The sequence below is a fragment of the Chrysemys picta genome, chromosome 1, assembly GCF_011386835.1.
Source record: "Chrysemys picta bellii isolate R12L10 chromosome 1, ASM1138683v2, whole genome shotgun sequence".
Lineage (NCBI taxonomy): Eukaryota > Metazoa > Chordata > Testudines > Emydidae > Chrysemys > Chrysemys picta.
In genome coordinates, this window is record NC_088791.1 from 315,387,004 (window position 1) to 315,405,210 (window position 18,207).

The 18,207-nt window shown below is 34.5% G+C and overlaps 1 protein-coding gene across 4 annotated transcripts in view; it reads left to right on the forward strand.

The window, feature by feature from the left end:
- The window catches only part of PSPC1 (paraspeckle component 1), a 93,623-nt gene that overhangs the window by 52,920 nt on the left and 22,496 nt on the right, over positions 1-18,207 (forward strand). Inside the window, exons 7-9 of one of the 4 annotated variants that reach the window (XM_005308892.5) lie at positions 2,070-2,127; positions 5,471-5,640; positions 9,302-10,165. The exons of 2 other annotated variants lie outside the window; for them this stretch is intronic. In XM_005308892.5, the coding sequence (XP_005308949.1) occupies positions 2,070-2,127; positions 5,471-5,640; positions 9,302-9,487 (414 nt within the window). In that variant the 3' untranslated portion in view covers positions 9,488-10,165. Of the gene's footprint in view, positions 1-2,069; positions 2,128-5,470; positions 5,641-9,301; positions 10,166-18,207 lie in introns of those variants that run through there. One more of the 4 variants, XR_010597835.1, reaches the window with a different exon arrangement.

Genomic DNA, 18,207 nt, shown 5'->3' on the forward strand with positions numbered 1-18,207 from the left:
GTTCAGAACTGCCAATGACAATGTCCTGACCTCAGTTAAAACTCCCGTTTGAACCCTACTCATAACAAGTTCCCACATCTGGACATTACAGGAATAGTTGCCCTGTACTATTAAATGTTGGTGATTCCTGCACTAGAGCATCTGAAGTCAGCAACTTTAAGTTCACATTGCATATGTGGGAGACTGAACAGCTCTCTGATATTAGGATAATGGAGCCTTTACTCTTTGTTACCTGTTGCCAAGACTGCTTTAAAAAAATCAATGCCTAAAGTTAGATTTCCAAATCCTTAATAAGTGGTCTGGTTTTCAGAAGGGAAAATATATCCTTGAATATTTACCGACTGTATTTTAAAACATCAAGTACATTTTCCCTTCTGTTTGTATATAACGCTAATTCTCAAGAGTCATGCATATCTACCAAGAATACATGTTTAAATTTATGGAATCTGCTTTCCTCATGGGGGAAAAAGGCTAGTTGACTGTCACGAGATTTTGTTTTCTTCTCCTGAAAATTTGTTGATTGGTTTAATATTTAACTAACTGTGTGTGCTGTTCTTTCAATACTCCTGGGGGAATTCTCCACCAAAAAGTTAAAAATTCTGCGCACTATATTTTAAAATTCTGCATGTTTTATTTGAAAAAATAACACAATATAATCATTCTGCTTTCAATTATTTTGGTAATTTATTTAAACTACAATAGAATGGATGGGGAATGCGAGTGGGGAGCATTGGAGGAAATCCCCAAACCCCCTTGCTTAATAGTAATGTAGCTAGGTTTGACCCTTTATTGCTAGTTATTAGTCAACAAATATATGCAGCCATATGCTCAATGTTACATCACAGGCAAGTGAGGGCTGGGGAATCAAACTCATAATTTATATTGGCTACTGACCATCTCCAGAAAGTTCAGTAGCAAATAGTTCCTGGAGCATATTTTGATAGGAAATTTTTTCAGTCCAAAAATTTAGACCAGTTCTAATCACAAAAGCTCCGTAAGAATTTATAAGGCCATACTGTCCTTTACACCCCTCTGGCAATGTGAAGGAGCCTTAAAACTTTTACACCTGTTTTATGCTCTTGTGGGAATTCACAAAAACAATGGGAACAATTCACTAAGCAGGCAGGGTGCTACGTTCTGCTCTGCCTGAGGGGACAGAGCCTGCCCCATGCCTACCTCCTCAGAAACACCCTGAAACCCTGCTCCTCCACACTGAGCATGCTGCAATAGCAAACCAGAGGGACAGAGTATCTGTCTGTCTCTCTCTCTCACACTTGCACAATTGCCCAGTCCCTGCCTTCCGGTGGTGGTTTACGTCTCTATCGGCTGCTCCGGGCACCCAAGCCAACCTGCCTGTGCTGCCGGTGAGGGGTGCATGACCATTCTTGCAGCTTCCCTTTGCTTTCCCATCAGAAATCATTTTTCTGGGGGGAAGCAAAGAAATGTGTGGGGGACATGAATTCTGCACGCACACAGTGAGGCAAAATTCCCCCAGGAGTATTTCAATACTTTTTGTCTTCCCAAAATGTAAATGGCAATGTGTAAATCATTTTGAGTGCTAGTGATCTATGATGGACAACACACTTGTGTTTTCAGTTGTGTTTTTTCCCCCTTTTTTATTGGTACTACCTTTAGTTTTGAATACTGGGAATCTCAGGCTACAAGGCAATCAGACCTCACAGCCTGATTAAAAAATAAAAAACATTTCTTAATTTTTTTTAACAATAACGCAAACTATTTTGAGAGAATACTCTAAAGCAGTGGTCTAAAAATAGAATTACTTTAGCATCATTAGACCTTTGCTTCTGTTTAATGAAATTTCTCTGTAAGATTTATATTAGGTTTATGGGAAACTTTTAATAAGACTTATGCACTTTTGTCTTGTTTGTTTATTACCAAATAATCCCAATTCATATCAATTGAAGAATATATTTAATTGTATTTCCTGTATTTTTTCTAAATATGACTAAAGAAATTAAAACTTAAAAAAAATTGTGCTTTTTTTGTAGTAGATGGGAATGTTAAAATAATCATGATAGGTTGACCATGAAAACTATGTTTACTTTCAGAGAGAACAGGAAATGAGAATGGGTGATATGGGTCCTCGTGGAGCAATAAACATGGGAGGTAGGGATCTGAAGCAAATAGGCTTCTGTAATGTAAGACTACAATTCTTTGGGACTGTACATGTTACTCATTGGTATTATACATTAGTGACGAGCTAGTAGTAAGGAAAAATCATTTTAATGATAGGTAATATAAAATCTCATCCATTTTGTTTCCGAATGACTGATTCTTGCAGTAAGTATCTATTTACTGTACTTGCATTTTATTATTTTAGTCTCTGTGTGGAAGAAAAATTTAGATATTTACAAAGTAGGAAAACAGGAGAAGGCACTGAAGATGATATCCTGAAAAATGTTGTTTGATGGAAAACGTGAAACAGATTCTGCTGTTTATAATAAAAAACATTTTGTATCTGAATACAAAAATTTAATGTATATTTAGTTAAACAGATTTAGAATAATTCCGTTCGTGGCTTTGTTAGATCACTTCTTGGTGCTATGTTACTTAAGAAGTTAAATACTTGTTGGGGACTAAACTTTAATAATTTTATCCCAAGTAATAGCTGCAAATTGTCTTGCATTTTCATTGTTGCCATCACTGATATTGTCACGGTTACAAACGTGTTTTTATTAACTGAATGTTCAGGCTACAAATATAAAACTATTTTGTGTATATATAGCATGGGTAATCACCACTTATATTTCATACTGAATCAGTCAACGTGGAAAAAGTGTTCAGTTAGACTAAGCAGAATATCTGCTTTTAAACTACACTAAAATTCAAGTAGTATATCTCTTGAAGAATCAATTCTATTAAAATATATTAATCATGAATATGTATTTTCACTGAGCTTCATAATCTTTGATTAAAACAAATCTTGAAATAAACTTGAATAGTATTCGTTAAGGTATAAAATTGTCATATCTTTCTAACTTTAAATTATGTCTGATCTGTATATCATTCATCTTATGGCTTTTAATACCTTTTGACACTTGGTAAAGAAACATTCTTTTTATTTTCAAAATAAGCTGTATTTTACATCTTCTCTATAGTGCCTTTTTAAATATGATAGGCTTGAAAAATTAAATTTGACAAGTATACTCTAAACTTGAATCATAGGTTTACATTAATATCTAATCCAAGTTCTAAATATATTAGTGTCTATTGTTATACACCAATAGAAAAAAAGATTTACAACTTTAACATAACCTCATTTGCCATTAAAAATGTATCATCCAAGAAATGAATAATAAGAAATTCAAGAAGGACAGTTCAGAAAAATAATGAGCTAGAAACGTAACATACCTAAAAGACCATTAGGCTTGGATCTAATACTCAAATCATTGAATATATAATTACATTTAAAAAGGGATTCTGCTTATATTTATTAAACTGAATATTCTTCAGTTTCTTAAATAAGAGCTACAGCTTCCCACGGTGTAGCTCATAGACTTATACTAGAAAAGCATAGTCTGTTTTCTTAGTAGCGTTGCAATAGTGATGCTCTGTGCTGAAACCACAGTCCTAGTTGTATATGCACCTATTGAGTCAGCCGTGATACCAGCACTGAGCACTGCCAGTACTATAGGCAGTTTGCTGCTACTGTCCAAAGATGCATGTGTGTGCCTGTTACGACTCAAGCAGTAGTATTAGCCCCTCCCCTTTTCTTTTTCTATCTGCTAGCAGAGGATCCATGGTATGCTCACAAGGATGGATACTCCGAGCAGACTGTTCTTATGGACAGAGATGTCTGCTTCTCTCCATCCCATGAACTAGTCATGCTAATGGTTAAGTGAGAAGCTCCTTACGCTCCTCTTATTCCCTGCCCTCTAGTGCAGCATCTGTCTGTAGTGGATCAGGGAGACACTTGCCGAAGTTCATGTGGAGGAACAACCCTTCAGAACTGTGATGAGTTCACACTTTTCTTTAATTAAAGACTAATGCCTCTCCTCCAAATCTTCTAACAGAAAGTCCTGTAGCACTTAGCCCTAGTACCACAGATCCTTTGCAAAACCTTTCCCTCCAGCAGAACTAATATAAGAGGGTCAGGGTGAGGCTGATTTTAGCACTCCTCTAGTATCAGAATCATGCACATACATCTTTGGGGGCAATGATTCACTAGTTGATCACTGTGATAACGAACAGTCAGTGCTAATAGCACAAAGGAAGTGTCATGTACGTATGTATAGTAGTAGCAGTATGATAATAGTTCTGAATGACCTATTTACAGTTAATGCATTTATTATAATTTCTTCCTAACATGAAAAGTGGTAATCTAATGAAGTATGGGAAGGACTTTACTAGGTATTTCAGTCCATCCAACATGTTTGATCCTTGGATTGTATTCACATACTACAATGATGGACATGGTGTAAAACCCTGGAATTTGGCATATTTTCTTGTTTTGTTTGTCAAAGAAAATGGATACATATAGTTGGCTGAACAGGATGGATTGTCCATCTGAACAATACTGTTTCATTCCCATTCTATTTGGATTTTTTTACATTACATCTCATATGTCTAATTTACATACCCAAGTTTTTTCTTCCTTATAATGCACTTTGCAAATATATACAATTAGTCTTACTGTATCTGCTGATTAGTTTAGTTGTTACTGACAAATGAATCATTTATATGGAAGCTGAATTTTTATTATAGATAAACTTTCTGTCCACCTCAGATTGCTGTTTCTTTAGTTTTTGCTTCTACTTTCTTACCTCTTATTGTTCTAACAATGGATCAAAAGTTGTAATGGTTTAGTGTTAAATGTTCCATTTGTTTTGTTGTGTCTTCTTAATTTCAGAATCTATTGATATTTATAATATTAGCCATAAATCTCTTTACAATCCTTTTCTTAACTTTCCACTATCCAATACTTCTGTAAAAGACCACATTTTAAAAAGGATTGGAAAACCTGGGGTTTCAGTATTGCAATTGATTTGTAATATGGAATAAAGTAAAGTGTTGCCTTTTCTGATGTAAGGTGCTTGAAACCTAAATGGCTAAGTTGTGTAAAAGTTGGCCAGTTGCAAATTGACTAATTTTTCTTGTCTATTGTAATTGTGTATATTACTCACAAAATATTAATACATTTTTAAACTTTTGTGCAAAACCAGTAGAAGTACATTTATTTGCATACCGTGAGGTTCTCAAATTAAAGGAAGAAAATGTTTTCGTTCAGAAAGCAAGTTTGTAGAATAAAAAACATTTGAGCAATAACTTGAAAATGAAGATCAATTTAAAAGTAGATTGAGATAAATGTACAGTCTCAAAGAATAAAAGCAACTTTTATATTTCAAGTAATGGAAGTCTTGTATAGTTGGTTTCTTAAATATTATAAATTGTTTGTTGCTTCTTGTAAAATTCAGATAGGACAGCTCTAAGTATAGATTGTTTTGCATAGATGCGTTTAGCCCAGCACCTGCTGGTAACCAAGGTCCTCCTCCAATGATGGGTATGAATATGAACAACAGAGGAACTTTACCTGGCCCTGCACTGGGTCCTGGTCCTTCCATGGGACCAGAAGGAGCTGCAAATATGGGAACACCAATGATGCCAGATAATGGAGCAGTGGTAATGTATCATTATAAAACTTAATTACTTTGAACAGTTGTCATGTCTCATGGCATATCTTTTTGCACCAAAGTTAACTTCACACTAAAGTGACTTTATAGTATCACATATTTTCAATCTAGTGATGATACTTACCTGAAAACATTTTTAGGAAGTTTAAAAAAAAAAAATGTTTTGGGTCTGTTAAAAGCAACTGATAGGTAAATCTTTGATATGCTTAAATTAAATATTTTTGCACAAAGAGAATCTTTTTCACTTTAAAATCTGTTGAGGATATAAATTAGGAATATTGAAAATCCAGAATTAATTTCCCCCCCTGGTACAGGGATGATTATCTTCAAATGGAAATTTAGCTATTAGTGGACCAGTCTTCTAAGAAGTTGTCTGGTCCTTACTTAGTCTAAAATTGTCACTTGTAGTAGAACTGTGAATGTAAAATCTATCATGTAAAAATACATTTAATCTAGCAAAATCTTAATTTTTTTATAGGGTATCCTGCATGTGTTAAATATACTTAAATCACTACACCTCTACCTCGATATAACGCTGTCCTCGAGAGCCAAAAAATCTTACCGCGTTATAGGTGAAACCGCCTTATATCTAACTTGCTTTGATCCGCCGGAGTGTGCAGCCCCACCCCCGTGGAGCACTGCTTTACCGCGTTATATCAGAATTCGTGTTATTTTGGGGCGTGTTATATTGGGGTAGAGGTGTATATTATGTTACCTGTTCTCTATTCTGTTAGTTATGAAACTAAAATGTATTTATTAATTTTACTCTGTTATGAGGTTTATTTTTCAATAACACCAAATACAATTGTGATTAAAGATGTACATAGTGTGAAGATATCTTTGTGTAAAATACTTTTAAAAATTATTTTAGTATATAAACACATTATTACAAAGGCACTGGCTAAAGCACCCATAAGAGTTATGGCGGTGATTACATATCATAGTAGAATAGTTACACCAGCAAAAATTATGTGGAATAATTCATGTACCAGGCTAGGAAAAGTCCTATTGTCCAGAAGTTCAGGGTGACCAAAAACATGGTCTGGACAGTTAGAATTTACTTACTGAACAACAGAAGAGCTCCTGGCCTGCACTTAAAAGGGATGGTTATCTTGGCTTTGCCCATTAACCAGTGCACCCTCTTTTCCTATCTAATATCTTTTGGAGAGAAACAACCATTTGTTTTTAATAACTTTTTAATATTACATATTTTCTGTGTTTCTGGGTGAGTGCATGTCTGAGGGGATGTTCTGGTGGCACTATATGAAGAGTAGAACAGGCAGCTTACAGTATTCCATGATCGCTTTGCTGGAGCACTGAAATGTGGCTGAATTTTTCCCTTCCTCTATCTGTCTCCTCAAAGGAAAATTAACTTGAGGAAACAATACATCACTGTCTGATTTGGAGAGGTAGATGCTGAGAAGAATGCATGCTCCTTCAATACTAAACTCACATTTTTGGCTTAGTGCATAATGTGCACTGAACCTAATCTTTTCTAGTGAGAATGGAGAACCTCTTTCACCTTCAGGACTTTTACTATCAGTGCCCCAAGATAACAGACTGTTGCTGGTAACTACTGCACTGATTAAATGGGGCTTTCATGCATTTGCCAAAGTTTTGGCTTCATTGTGCTCACTGAAGTCATCTTCTCCAAACTGGTTTCTTAAAGAGGGAGAGCAAAGGAGAAAAAAGAGTATATTAACTATTGCAGTGATTCAGCAAAACTGTTGAACACAGAAAAGTCCTTATTCTGCTTGCTCAGTTCACCTCTAGAACACACCCTGAGGGTTGCATAATAAAAACTGCTGGATATAATGATGTGTCAGCTTGACCAGCCTAAAGCTGAAAATTAAAACTGCTGACATTTCGAAGGAAATGGGAGTTTAAAGAGCAGATTAAGTGGATGATTTGCTCATCTGGCCCTCTAATTTTAATAATTCCTCTTTTGGCTTTGCTCAGACATTTGGGTTTTTTTTGTTAGATGGTGAAAAGAATGTAGCTGGCTAATCCTTGTGTTCTCCTCAAAGGACTGTAATATAGAGTATTTGCTGTTTGGTGGGTACAAGAAAACAGAGAATGGGGGATGGAGGGAGGGGAATCCAGTTTTCATTTTCAAGTTCAGATGGACATGCACCTAGAATTTTTTTTTTTAAGTGCAGGTCATATCAACATCTTGTTATTGATGTAGACCTATAACCATAATTTAATTTAAAATAAAACACCTCACTTTGGCTTCCATAACTGTTGGACAGCCATATTTTCTTCATCACAACTAAATTTAAGATCCAGATTGTCATTGGAAAAATCACTTTAAAATGTCCTAGCTTGGCTCAGAGCTTAGACCATAGATACTTAATAGTCATAGTTCATTTTTCAGTCTAGAAGTAGAAACCCTAATTAAAATACCCATCATTAGCTTATAATTATCTGAAAATTAAACCAACAGTAAGAGTTACATTATTAGGAGTATGGGAACTTTGCATTAAACAAGTCATTCTTTCATGTCTGGGTATATTCAGTGTTGGCAAATTTGCGTTGATTAGAAACAAGATTTTATTGAAAGTACTGTTATATTTTAAAATTAAATACCTGTGTAAATAATTATCTCCCAAAAATTACCTAGAAGGGGAAAAAACGGAGCACTTCAGCGTTAAGAATTAGGGGCTAGATTTTCAGAAATGGTTAGCACCCAAAATCTGGCCACTTCATTTAGGTGTCTAAAGGGGCTGAGCTCTTTCGGAAAGTCTGACCCAATATGTAACAGTACATATTATATCCACATCATATTTAGATAAAACTTTTAAAATGTTAGTGACTAGAGTCCTTATCTTGCAAATGCTTATGTTTATGTTTAAATTTGAGTACTTAGGCCCCGATTCTGCAAATATTTATACATCTAATAGAAGACTTTTAAAGGAGGATTATGGTACCCACATCTGTATTAGTTTATATTTAACTTTAATATGGTTCAGGGAGATAAATAAAATGTGGCCTAGAACACTAATCTGATTTTTATCTTACATCTGTATTTCAAGTTGGGCTACATTTAAATCTGTCTGAAGAGACTTAAATGTATTATATTCTCTGATGGGAGAAGCTTTATTCCTTGAGTCAATAATCTTTGGAAACATTGAAGCTACAACTCACAATCTCATTTTTTTCTACTTTGACTATGCTTCAGTTTCTGAACAAGCTAGTGAATACAGGAGCATTAAAATACGGGAAGATTCACATAAAATGTTTGCTTCCTGTCTTCTAATAGACTAAAAAAATATGTTTACTGTTACATGGAGGATAAGTACAGCTTTGTGGAGAGGCAAGCTTTAGAGTGTAAATTTAAATTATATATTCTGTAGAAGTGGTTGCTGATACAGTCTGAGTGGGATGCAGCTCTTTAGTATTTATTTGTTTAATGTACCTTTGTCTTAATTTTACAAAGTTGGAGCATAGCATTTAATAAGCTTTTATTTTCAGCTCCTTTTTGAATAATAACTAATTTAATTGCTCCTTTCTTCCTTCTATGTATGATCCTGATTCTGCTGGACTATCTGCCGAACTTCATGACACCACCACTTGGGGTTTTGCCATATTTGTTATAATTTACATTTGGCGCATTCCAAATGGACTTAATATTCATTGTATGTTGTTAGCATAATGAGAGATTCCCACAAGGAGGCCCATCACAGATGGGTTCACCTCTGGTTAGTAGAACAGGCTCCGAAACTCCTCAGCCGCCAATGAGTGGTGTAGGTGCCGTGAGTGGTGGACCTGGTGGCTTTGGTAGAGGAAATCCAGGGGGCAACTTTGAAGGACCTAACAAACGTCGCAGATATTAAAACTTTCTTTCATTCCTTACTGTTTAGAAAATGCAGTACAACTATCCGGTGGTATGCCTTTATAATTTTTAGCTGTTATCTGGAAAGCAGTTTTATTGTTAATGTAGTCTTTAAAACAATTTCTTTTGTAATTCCTAAACTTTTTTGTATTCCATCTTAGGCTTTGTAGTGTAGAGCAAAAATAATGCGCATCATTATGTAAGTCAGCTGTGTTTGTGACTTCCATAAAATATCAATGTGTGACCATGCTGTAAAACTTGTGCAGTTATTTGATCACAATAAAATATAAAACAAATTACTTAAAAGGATTTTGGAAATGTTATTACAAATACTGATAGGGAATTTTAAGTTTAATTGTAAATAGCTTCATTTTCATTCATCTTATTACTTAGGAATTCCCACCTTAAGTGTGAAGAAAATTCCATACTTAATCAACTGTAAATGTGTGTGGAAATAGAACTGTAAGTTTCAATACATGTTATGAATACTTGTTATAACAAGTGATTGAAGCTAATGCAACTTTTGAATGGTATCCCATTATATATAAACCCTTAATGATCTGTAAAAAACACTGTTAACCTATTTCTCACCTTCCTTGTACGAATTTAGTCACAATAGGATTGTCAACAAAATATGTTGTGTTGAATTTTTCAAATAAATATTTTGAACCTTGGAAAATAACTTCTATCAGAAGGTAAATCTTTACCTGTGCTTATTCATTCATAAAATGCAACAAATGGTATTAAGGATACTTGACACAAAATAAGGTTTTATAAAAATTAAGTTGTAATTTCTGTGCATTTGTGAAATATGGTGAGCATTAGTGAATAGTGTTAAAGTATCCTGTTATAACAGAATGCTGCATTATTTACGTTTAGTTTATTTAAGGCCTTTTACTAAGTTACACACTGGGCAAATGTGTTTCCCCTTCTAGCAGCTGGTCCATATAGCAAATAAGAATCTTCTACCAATGGCTTGTAAGAAGACACGATCAGTATCAGTGACTTTCCATGTTTATTTCAGAGGGGGAAATCATCTTTGTTTTTCCAATTTATTATTGCAATTACTGGTATTTGCCTCCAGTGGAGCATCGAGTATTTTTTATTTAGAAATAACTAAATCTTAATACCAGTTATTCTAGATTTTGAAATGAATAATTACAATTTGATCATTTAATTAAATTTATTCTGGATAAAAATGATTTATCAAAGTGTAAGACTTAAAACCCACACTTCCAGCACAAGTACCAGAGAGCAAGTAATGTGACAGAATTATTGGGGAAGTCTGTTATGATAAACAACTGGAACGACCTATTAGATTATCTAGTCCTCTGTAAAGGCAAGTGGGTCTAAATCTTGGCTGCCTTGTACTTTTTTGTCACTTTCGCCTGTGCAAAATGGGTATAAAATCCTACCATTTTGATTTGGGATGATTTGCACCCATTTTGCACAGGTAGAACTGACTACATGGGGATTTGTGTACACACAAGTTGCACTGGTTTAAAGGTATGGTGTTACACAGATTAAGTTAAACACATTTAATTCAACATCATATCTTTTAGATAAATCAGTGCAAGAACAGGCCAAGGGTACAGGGCAGCTGATAATTGGGCCCAAAGGCTCTATGTCATGTAAACTTTCGATATAGAGGTGTGGTGATCTTGTGGAATTTCTTTGTAAATAAATGGATAACCATTTAAAATTAGTAGTAGTGCTGGGAATTGAAAAATACTTTTATACACACCGTGTTATTGAGTTGCTTAAGGGAGATATTAACTGATTGCCACAAACATAACACAAAAATCAAGAATACTGCTCAGCAAATTTACAGCTTGTAATTTATGACCGGTATAGCTAAATCCATTAGCAACTTCCTTTCTCTTAGGCTAGTGCTGTATTTTGTCTAACAGCACAAACTTGATTCAGTTTCTTACAGTTTGCTATGCAAAACGATTAGTTTGGTTAAAAGTTTGGTATATTTTGGTTGCATGCTACAAATTGCAAAAAAGAATACCCATTCTTAAAAGTAAGCTGTGCCCAATTTACTGAGCATATTATCCTTAAACTTAACACGGTGAGAAACATTACTACTTGTCCTTAAATTAAATGTAAAAGCTTTCCTAGTTGGCTCTCATTCATGATGGAAAATGACATTTGTAACAATTGTAGGGGACCAGTGTTGGAGATTAACTTTATCCCATCCTTTCAGGCTGCATTAGTTGAAGATTGCAAATTTGCCTAAAGATTAAGAAATATATTATTTTTACATTTAATCTGGCCAATGGTAAATATTTTTCAAGTGCTTGTTTAAATTTATAATTTGAATGAGAGGCATAGTGAGATCTTCATCGATTGATAAAGATCCAAGAGTTTTTTGTTGTTGTTTTTTCCCAGTACGGGGTTTCATTCTGAGTGTCCTGGCCAAATCCTTATGTATTATTCAGACTCTTGTATGGCCATCGTAACTGTAGTATCTGAACATCTTCCAGAAGCACATAAAGCAGTGTAACAAGAATCTGTCATGTGGTTCGTTCTTTTTTTCTTCTTCCACAAGGAGAAATTGTCTTTTTTCAATATGTGGTGTTACACTGATTGTACTGTCTTTATTAGCAAAAGTTAGGTCAAAGAAACACCTTGTACTTAGAAGTGAGGTTTATGGTACATTTCAATTCCTGTGGGAGTTAGTTCCAGTGTCTTGAATTGATCCCCCCAAAAAAGTCTCCACACCTTTGTGGTGGGTAGTTCCGTGGTGCCTGAGGAGTAGAGCTGTTGTCTGCTGTATGTGTGCCCGAACAATAGTGATTTTATGTGAACTTTTAGGTATCCTGGGCCAAAACCATTGATTGCCTTAAAAATAACATAGATCTTGAATTTGACACATTATTCTATGAGAAGCTATCTTAGAGAATAGAACACAGGTTTGAAGTGTGTGCAGTACCTGGGTTGTTGAGACAGGCTGACGCACTCTGTGCCACCTGGAATTTCCTGAATGCTGACTGCTTCATGCCCAGGAAGGTATCATTCTCTAGTCCTTTGGGAAGATGATAAAAGCAGGTATAACTAAGGCCAGCTGTAAAGTGGGGGTCCTAAAGTATCTGTTTAAAATGGTAAGTAGAGATGGCTAAGGCTGCTGGTGTGTTGACTGCCTGTCATGCTTATCAGTGTTGTCTCATTGTTTTCTTTTACTACCCTGGCTATCCGTCTATTGTCTCTTGTTTTATACTTAGATTGTAAGCTTTCGGAGGCAGGGACTGTCATTTTGTTCTGTGTTTTTGCAACACAATGGGGTCCTGCTTCATGACTATGGCTCCTAGGCTCTACGGTAATATAAGCAATAAATAGTAGTAATATATATTTTTATTCTGTAAAGGAAATGAGAATTTATGTAATTCACATAATAGTGGTCTACTGTAATGCCCTTGAATTATACATGAGGAATCAGAAAGATGTTCCTGAAATTTCTTCCCACAATGACTTAGTTTATCTTCCTGTAGTGTTGTCCAGAGGTTTGGACGGCATTAACATTCTATTTAAACAAGTCACAAAACTTGGGCGAAACTACCACACTTTTCATTTTGATAGAATACAACAAACTTGAGAGATTTTGGAGTCATTGAAAGCTATTCTCTGTACTATTGTGCTGAAAACTCTGGAAAGAAAAGGAAAGATAGCATCCATGCAGAAGAGGACAGTACATATGTACAGGATTTGGAAGAAATATTTCAATTATTCTTATTGTAACACAACTTTTTCCCAATTATCACAGGCCTTGATGCATGACAATGTGTGGCATGCAGATGCCACATTTGAGTCTCAGTTACTTTGGTTTAAGGAGGACTATCTGGTGTACATATTGCAACTTTGATTTTCATTTTTTAGTTCATTACTATTTAGTACCTACCTGCCCAGCTTTCTGGTTCTTAGAAAAAATAATTTTTTTATTTGGAAATTAATTTTTGTGATTCAGATCCATTAGGCTGGATTTCTCACAAAACAAAATATTCAGAAGAACATCCTGAAGACCTGTCCAGATGAGTGAAAGTTCCTGAACCTATCATGCTTTTTTATTGGCTACATGTCTTTCAGACAGAAGAGATCCAGTCGGACATAGAGATGCAATAAAAGTTGAAACTAAATTTTCTAAATGACTAACCTTTTCTCCTTATTTACCATTTTGAATATTGTACTAATAAGAATATTGTACTAAGAATGTGTCCTCCTGAATATAATACAAGCTTTGTAATAAGATCAAGTAATCTGAATAAAATTAAAAATAGGAAGTTTTTACATAGCTCACTGACATAATTACTTAATTCATTATAACATATACTCTTTTGTTTCAGCCCTACTCTTAAAGATATTTTTCAATATATTTCACTGTTGCCCCTTACCTCATCTTCACTTTTATTTCTTAATCATCTTCCTGGCTTGAAAAAATAGAACCATTTTAATTGGCCTTTCAGTTGGTTTCAAATAGTTTTTGTGAAGCACTACTTTCTTAAATAATTCTTGTATTCTAACTGGAAATAACCTCAGGAGTTACGAGAGACACAGCAGTAACTGTGTGATAGAAAGTAGGAAGTCCATTGTTAAAAAGTGCTCCATACTTGCAAAAGTAATGCACTTTTTTAGAAGAGGTATGCTCATCTGACTTCTGCTACATAATGCAAGAGCTAGGTAAGATGTGATAATATTACTGTGATTTGCCTGTGATGGGGAATGGGAAAATTTTATGTAATGAGCAGGTTGTAGGAAAGCAACTTTTTGATACAACTGTTTAATCTACTATGTATATGTTATGCTTATACAACAAGGAGAATGAAAATTCCTTTGAAATTCTGTTGGCACATTTTAAACAAATTGTGAAGTAGGCTTCTGAGTCACAAAGTGAAATAAGTGTCTTGTATCTTCTTTCTAGGCTACCAACTATCATATGTTACCTTTATAGCAAATGTCTCAGAGACTTTTCGTTATTTAGATTCAATAATTTTTACTAAAATCCATTTGAAATATGTACAAATGTAACAGAGAATTGCATAAAGAAACTTGCGGTATTATTTAATCTTGTCTAGAATGTGTAATTTTGATTCTTGTAACTCTCAACATAAATGATAGACTTTTTATCTTTTATGGATTTTTTTTAATAGCAGGGCATGTCTTCTCACCAATGCATTGTGCTGATATGAAGAATTAAAGCATAAGTTTATCAATAGATTTTTTTCATAAAACATCTATAATCCTAAAAGCCTCACTTCAGCTATATAAATTTCAGAGCTTCATTTCACTTCTGTGACAATCCATGAGATGTGATACTTTTACCATGATTAATCAATCCATGACAAACTTTTAACTAGTAAAACGTCTGTTGTAACTTTCTTAAATATAATAAACTGAATTTTGAATTCTGTCATGAACAATACTTAGGAATACATTCTGAACATACAGAAAGAAACCTTTAATATAGATACATCTTTTATCTGCGTTTTCAGGAGGATAGATTTAATAGGTCTTTTCCATCTTAAATGTACTTTTATCTACAGTAAAAGGTAAAATCAGACTTAAAGTTTATATTTTAAAGCATTTTTTATGTTCCTGTTTTATAGAATGGTTCTACATTTAAGTCATGCAGCATTAAACAGCTGGTTGACATGGTGAAAAATCCCTTTGTCTTTTGTGCTGTCCCATTAATTGGAACAAAATGCTGCTGTAATCTCCAGCAGTAATCAGAACAAACATAACCTTGGTATTTCATGCACAGACATCTGTGAGTTAATATATTTTTGACTTCCTTTACTGGTGCGTAGTGAATTTATTGATCAAAAAAATTCTAACTGCCTAATTATTTTAGTGCTTTCATATCTAACTCTTGTAGATCTGACCACTGTCAGAAGACAGGATACTGGGTTAGATGGACCATTGGTCTGACTCCGTGTGGATGTTCTTGTGTAGTACATTGCTGTGTCATTTGATTCCTTTGTTGACTGAGGGTACTTATTTCTGCTATCCTGCTGGATGTGGGGCATAAGTGTTTTAATTTTTTTTTAAATGTGGTGAATATGGGGATATTGTTATTGCCCCAATGAAAAAGATTGAATATCTTGAGAATAACATAAGCACAAACAGTTCTGTGTGTAAACTGCAAAAAGTGAAAAATAAACAAACATGCAATGAAAATAAACCAGGACTGTGGTTTAATTTTGTATTTATATCAAATATACCACCATATACTTTTTGAAGTTTGTCATACATGAAAGTTTATAGGGGAAAAAATTGAACCAATTACTGTCGGGGATACTTTTCCTGTTAGTTTCTAAAATATTTGGTTACATTTAAAAAAAGTTCTTACACATTACTCTTAAGGGGCTGGTGGATCAGACTGAGTTTCATGGCTGAAAGTTTTTTGCCCACAAGAGTAACAAAAGATTAAAAAAATGTAATTTGAACCCTCTCACTGTCATGTCCAAATAGTATGGAATATAAGACTATCCCTACTGACCTTATTATAGTTGAAAAAAATGTGAACAGAATGGGGTACAAGAATATAACTTGGCAGTTAACAAATTTTAAATCTGGATACTGAATAGAGCTGGGATGTTTTGTAGCCAGGGTCTGCAAATGCCCAAGCCCAACTCTTCAGCCTATAAATTCTAATCATATGGTTAAAGGGGAAACTACAATATTATTTCAAGTGAGGATGTTTGAAAGAGGCAAACTAAAGATAAGTAAAATTTCAGCTTTCTGCATACCCATACATGTTTACCAGTTAACCTAGGTAGCAGGGAAAATGTGTTATCAATAGTCTGAGCCATAGAAGATTTAAAAAGGATACATGAATGTTCATTATAAAATAAGTTATTTCTATGGCTAATTATCCTTACTCATTTTGAGCTCCCCGCTATGCCTGCTCTCTTGGTTTTCTTAGTATCCATACTGGCTACATTAATTCTTTGATTAGTGAATATTAATACTTCCACTGGGGTTAAAAAGATATATGTTTGACTGGCATATTTTAATCAGACTATTGGATCTATGATTATTGTTTTACAGTTTTTCTATTTTGTTATTTCCCAGGGAGTTAAATCAGACATTTTACTTACAAACATCTCAAATGTCTATAACCACCCTCCCCAGCATCATCTGCGTCCGCCATCCATGTTGTTACTTCCCTCCTCTTTTTCTTTAGTACTTCATATTTTAAAAAAATATTCTCTGGCTGGAATTGTGCTCCTGGCAAGCCTAGATATTTGTCTAGCATAAAATTGAAAGAGTTCCATGTAAACCAGCTACTTCACTGTCAAAATGTAGTTCCAATACAGTCCCAAACATAAGTGTCCTCATAAACTGCTAGTACATGTGCTTCATGTAAAGATTTTTCTGTTAAATAGAAATGATTAAGCAACATGGACATCTAAAATGTAAATATTCATAGATCAGCCTAGATAGCATGAGTGAGCTGCTTATCAGCTATTACTAATTTTTATTTCTGGGTAGATCTTCCATCTGTTTGACTGAAACTGTAAGAAAGCTGTTTTCAGTCATAGGTAAGAAGCTTTTTGCCTGTAAGTGTCCTCTGTCCACAGTAAATAAATATTTCATGAGTAACTGCCAACTTTGTGTGTTAATCTTTTTCTGGTTCAGCACCTATTGTGCAATAGAAACTATGAAAATAAATAAATAAATATTCATTGCTATCATGTCCTGTTTAAGTGTCTTTTCAGTACTATCAGACAAATACTTGGCTTAGAAATGAGTGGATGAGAAATGAGTTGGGAGTTTCAGTCCCATTCTTCATCTTCAAATGTCCACATTACAGAAAAATCATAAGTGGTACTGTTAATGTCAGTCTCAGCAGAGGTCAAGAATTGAAGGTGTGGAGCAGGGGTCGGCAGCCTTTCAGAAGTGGTGTGCCGAGTCTTCATTTATTCACTCTAATTTAAGATTTCGCATGCCAGTAATACATTTTAACATTTTTAGAAGGTCTCTTTCTATAAGTCTATAATATATAACTAAACTATTATTGTATGTAAATAAGGTTTTTAAAATGTTTAAGAAGCTTCATTTAAAATTAAATTAAAAGACAGAGCCCCCCAGACCAGTGGCCAGGACCCGGGCAGTGTGAGTGCCACTGAAAATCAGCTCGCGTGCTGAAGGTTGCCTCCCCTGGTGTGGAGAGTTAATTAACTTAACCTATAAATGGTCCTTCCAGAATTTGCTTGTGTGCTAGCTGTGGGAGCTTGCCTATTCACTGCCTGCACTTTTATTCTATCTGTGGGGGGGGGGAAAAGCTTTGATATTTAAAGTTCGCAATATATTATTTGTCAAGAATGCTAAAATTCATGTGAAATAATTTTTTGTGTAAGAAATATAGTAATGTTAACAAATGAATGGTTCATAGACTCCAGGCCAGAAGGGATCATTGTGATCATCTAGTCTGACACGATATGTATTTAATCACTTGGGGGATAAAGTATATAACAGGTAAGATACAGTTTTAATCAGTTTGAAGCAAAAACATTTAAAGGAAAAGTCACAAGAAGAGAACGGAGTATGAAGCAATAGTTTTATGTCCTCTATTTTTGATGCAATTTAGACTTCAGACTCCTAGAATTTACTGCATTATCAGTAACTGTTCTGCATCTGAACCTGTTTTGGAATAACCAGTGCTGTTCCAAGTAATACAAAGAATAATATTTTTGATTTAGTGTTGGGCAATGTGATTTT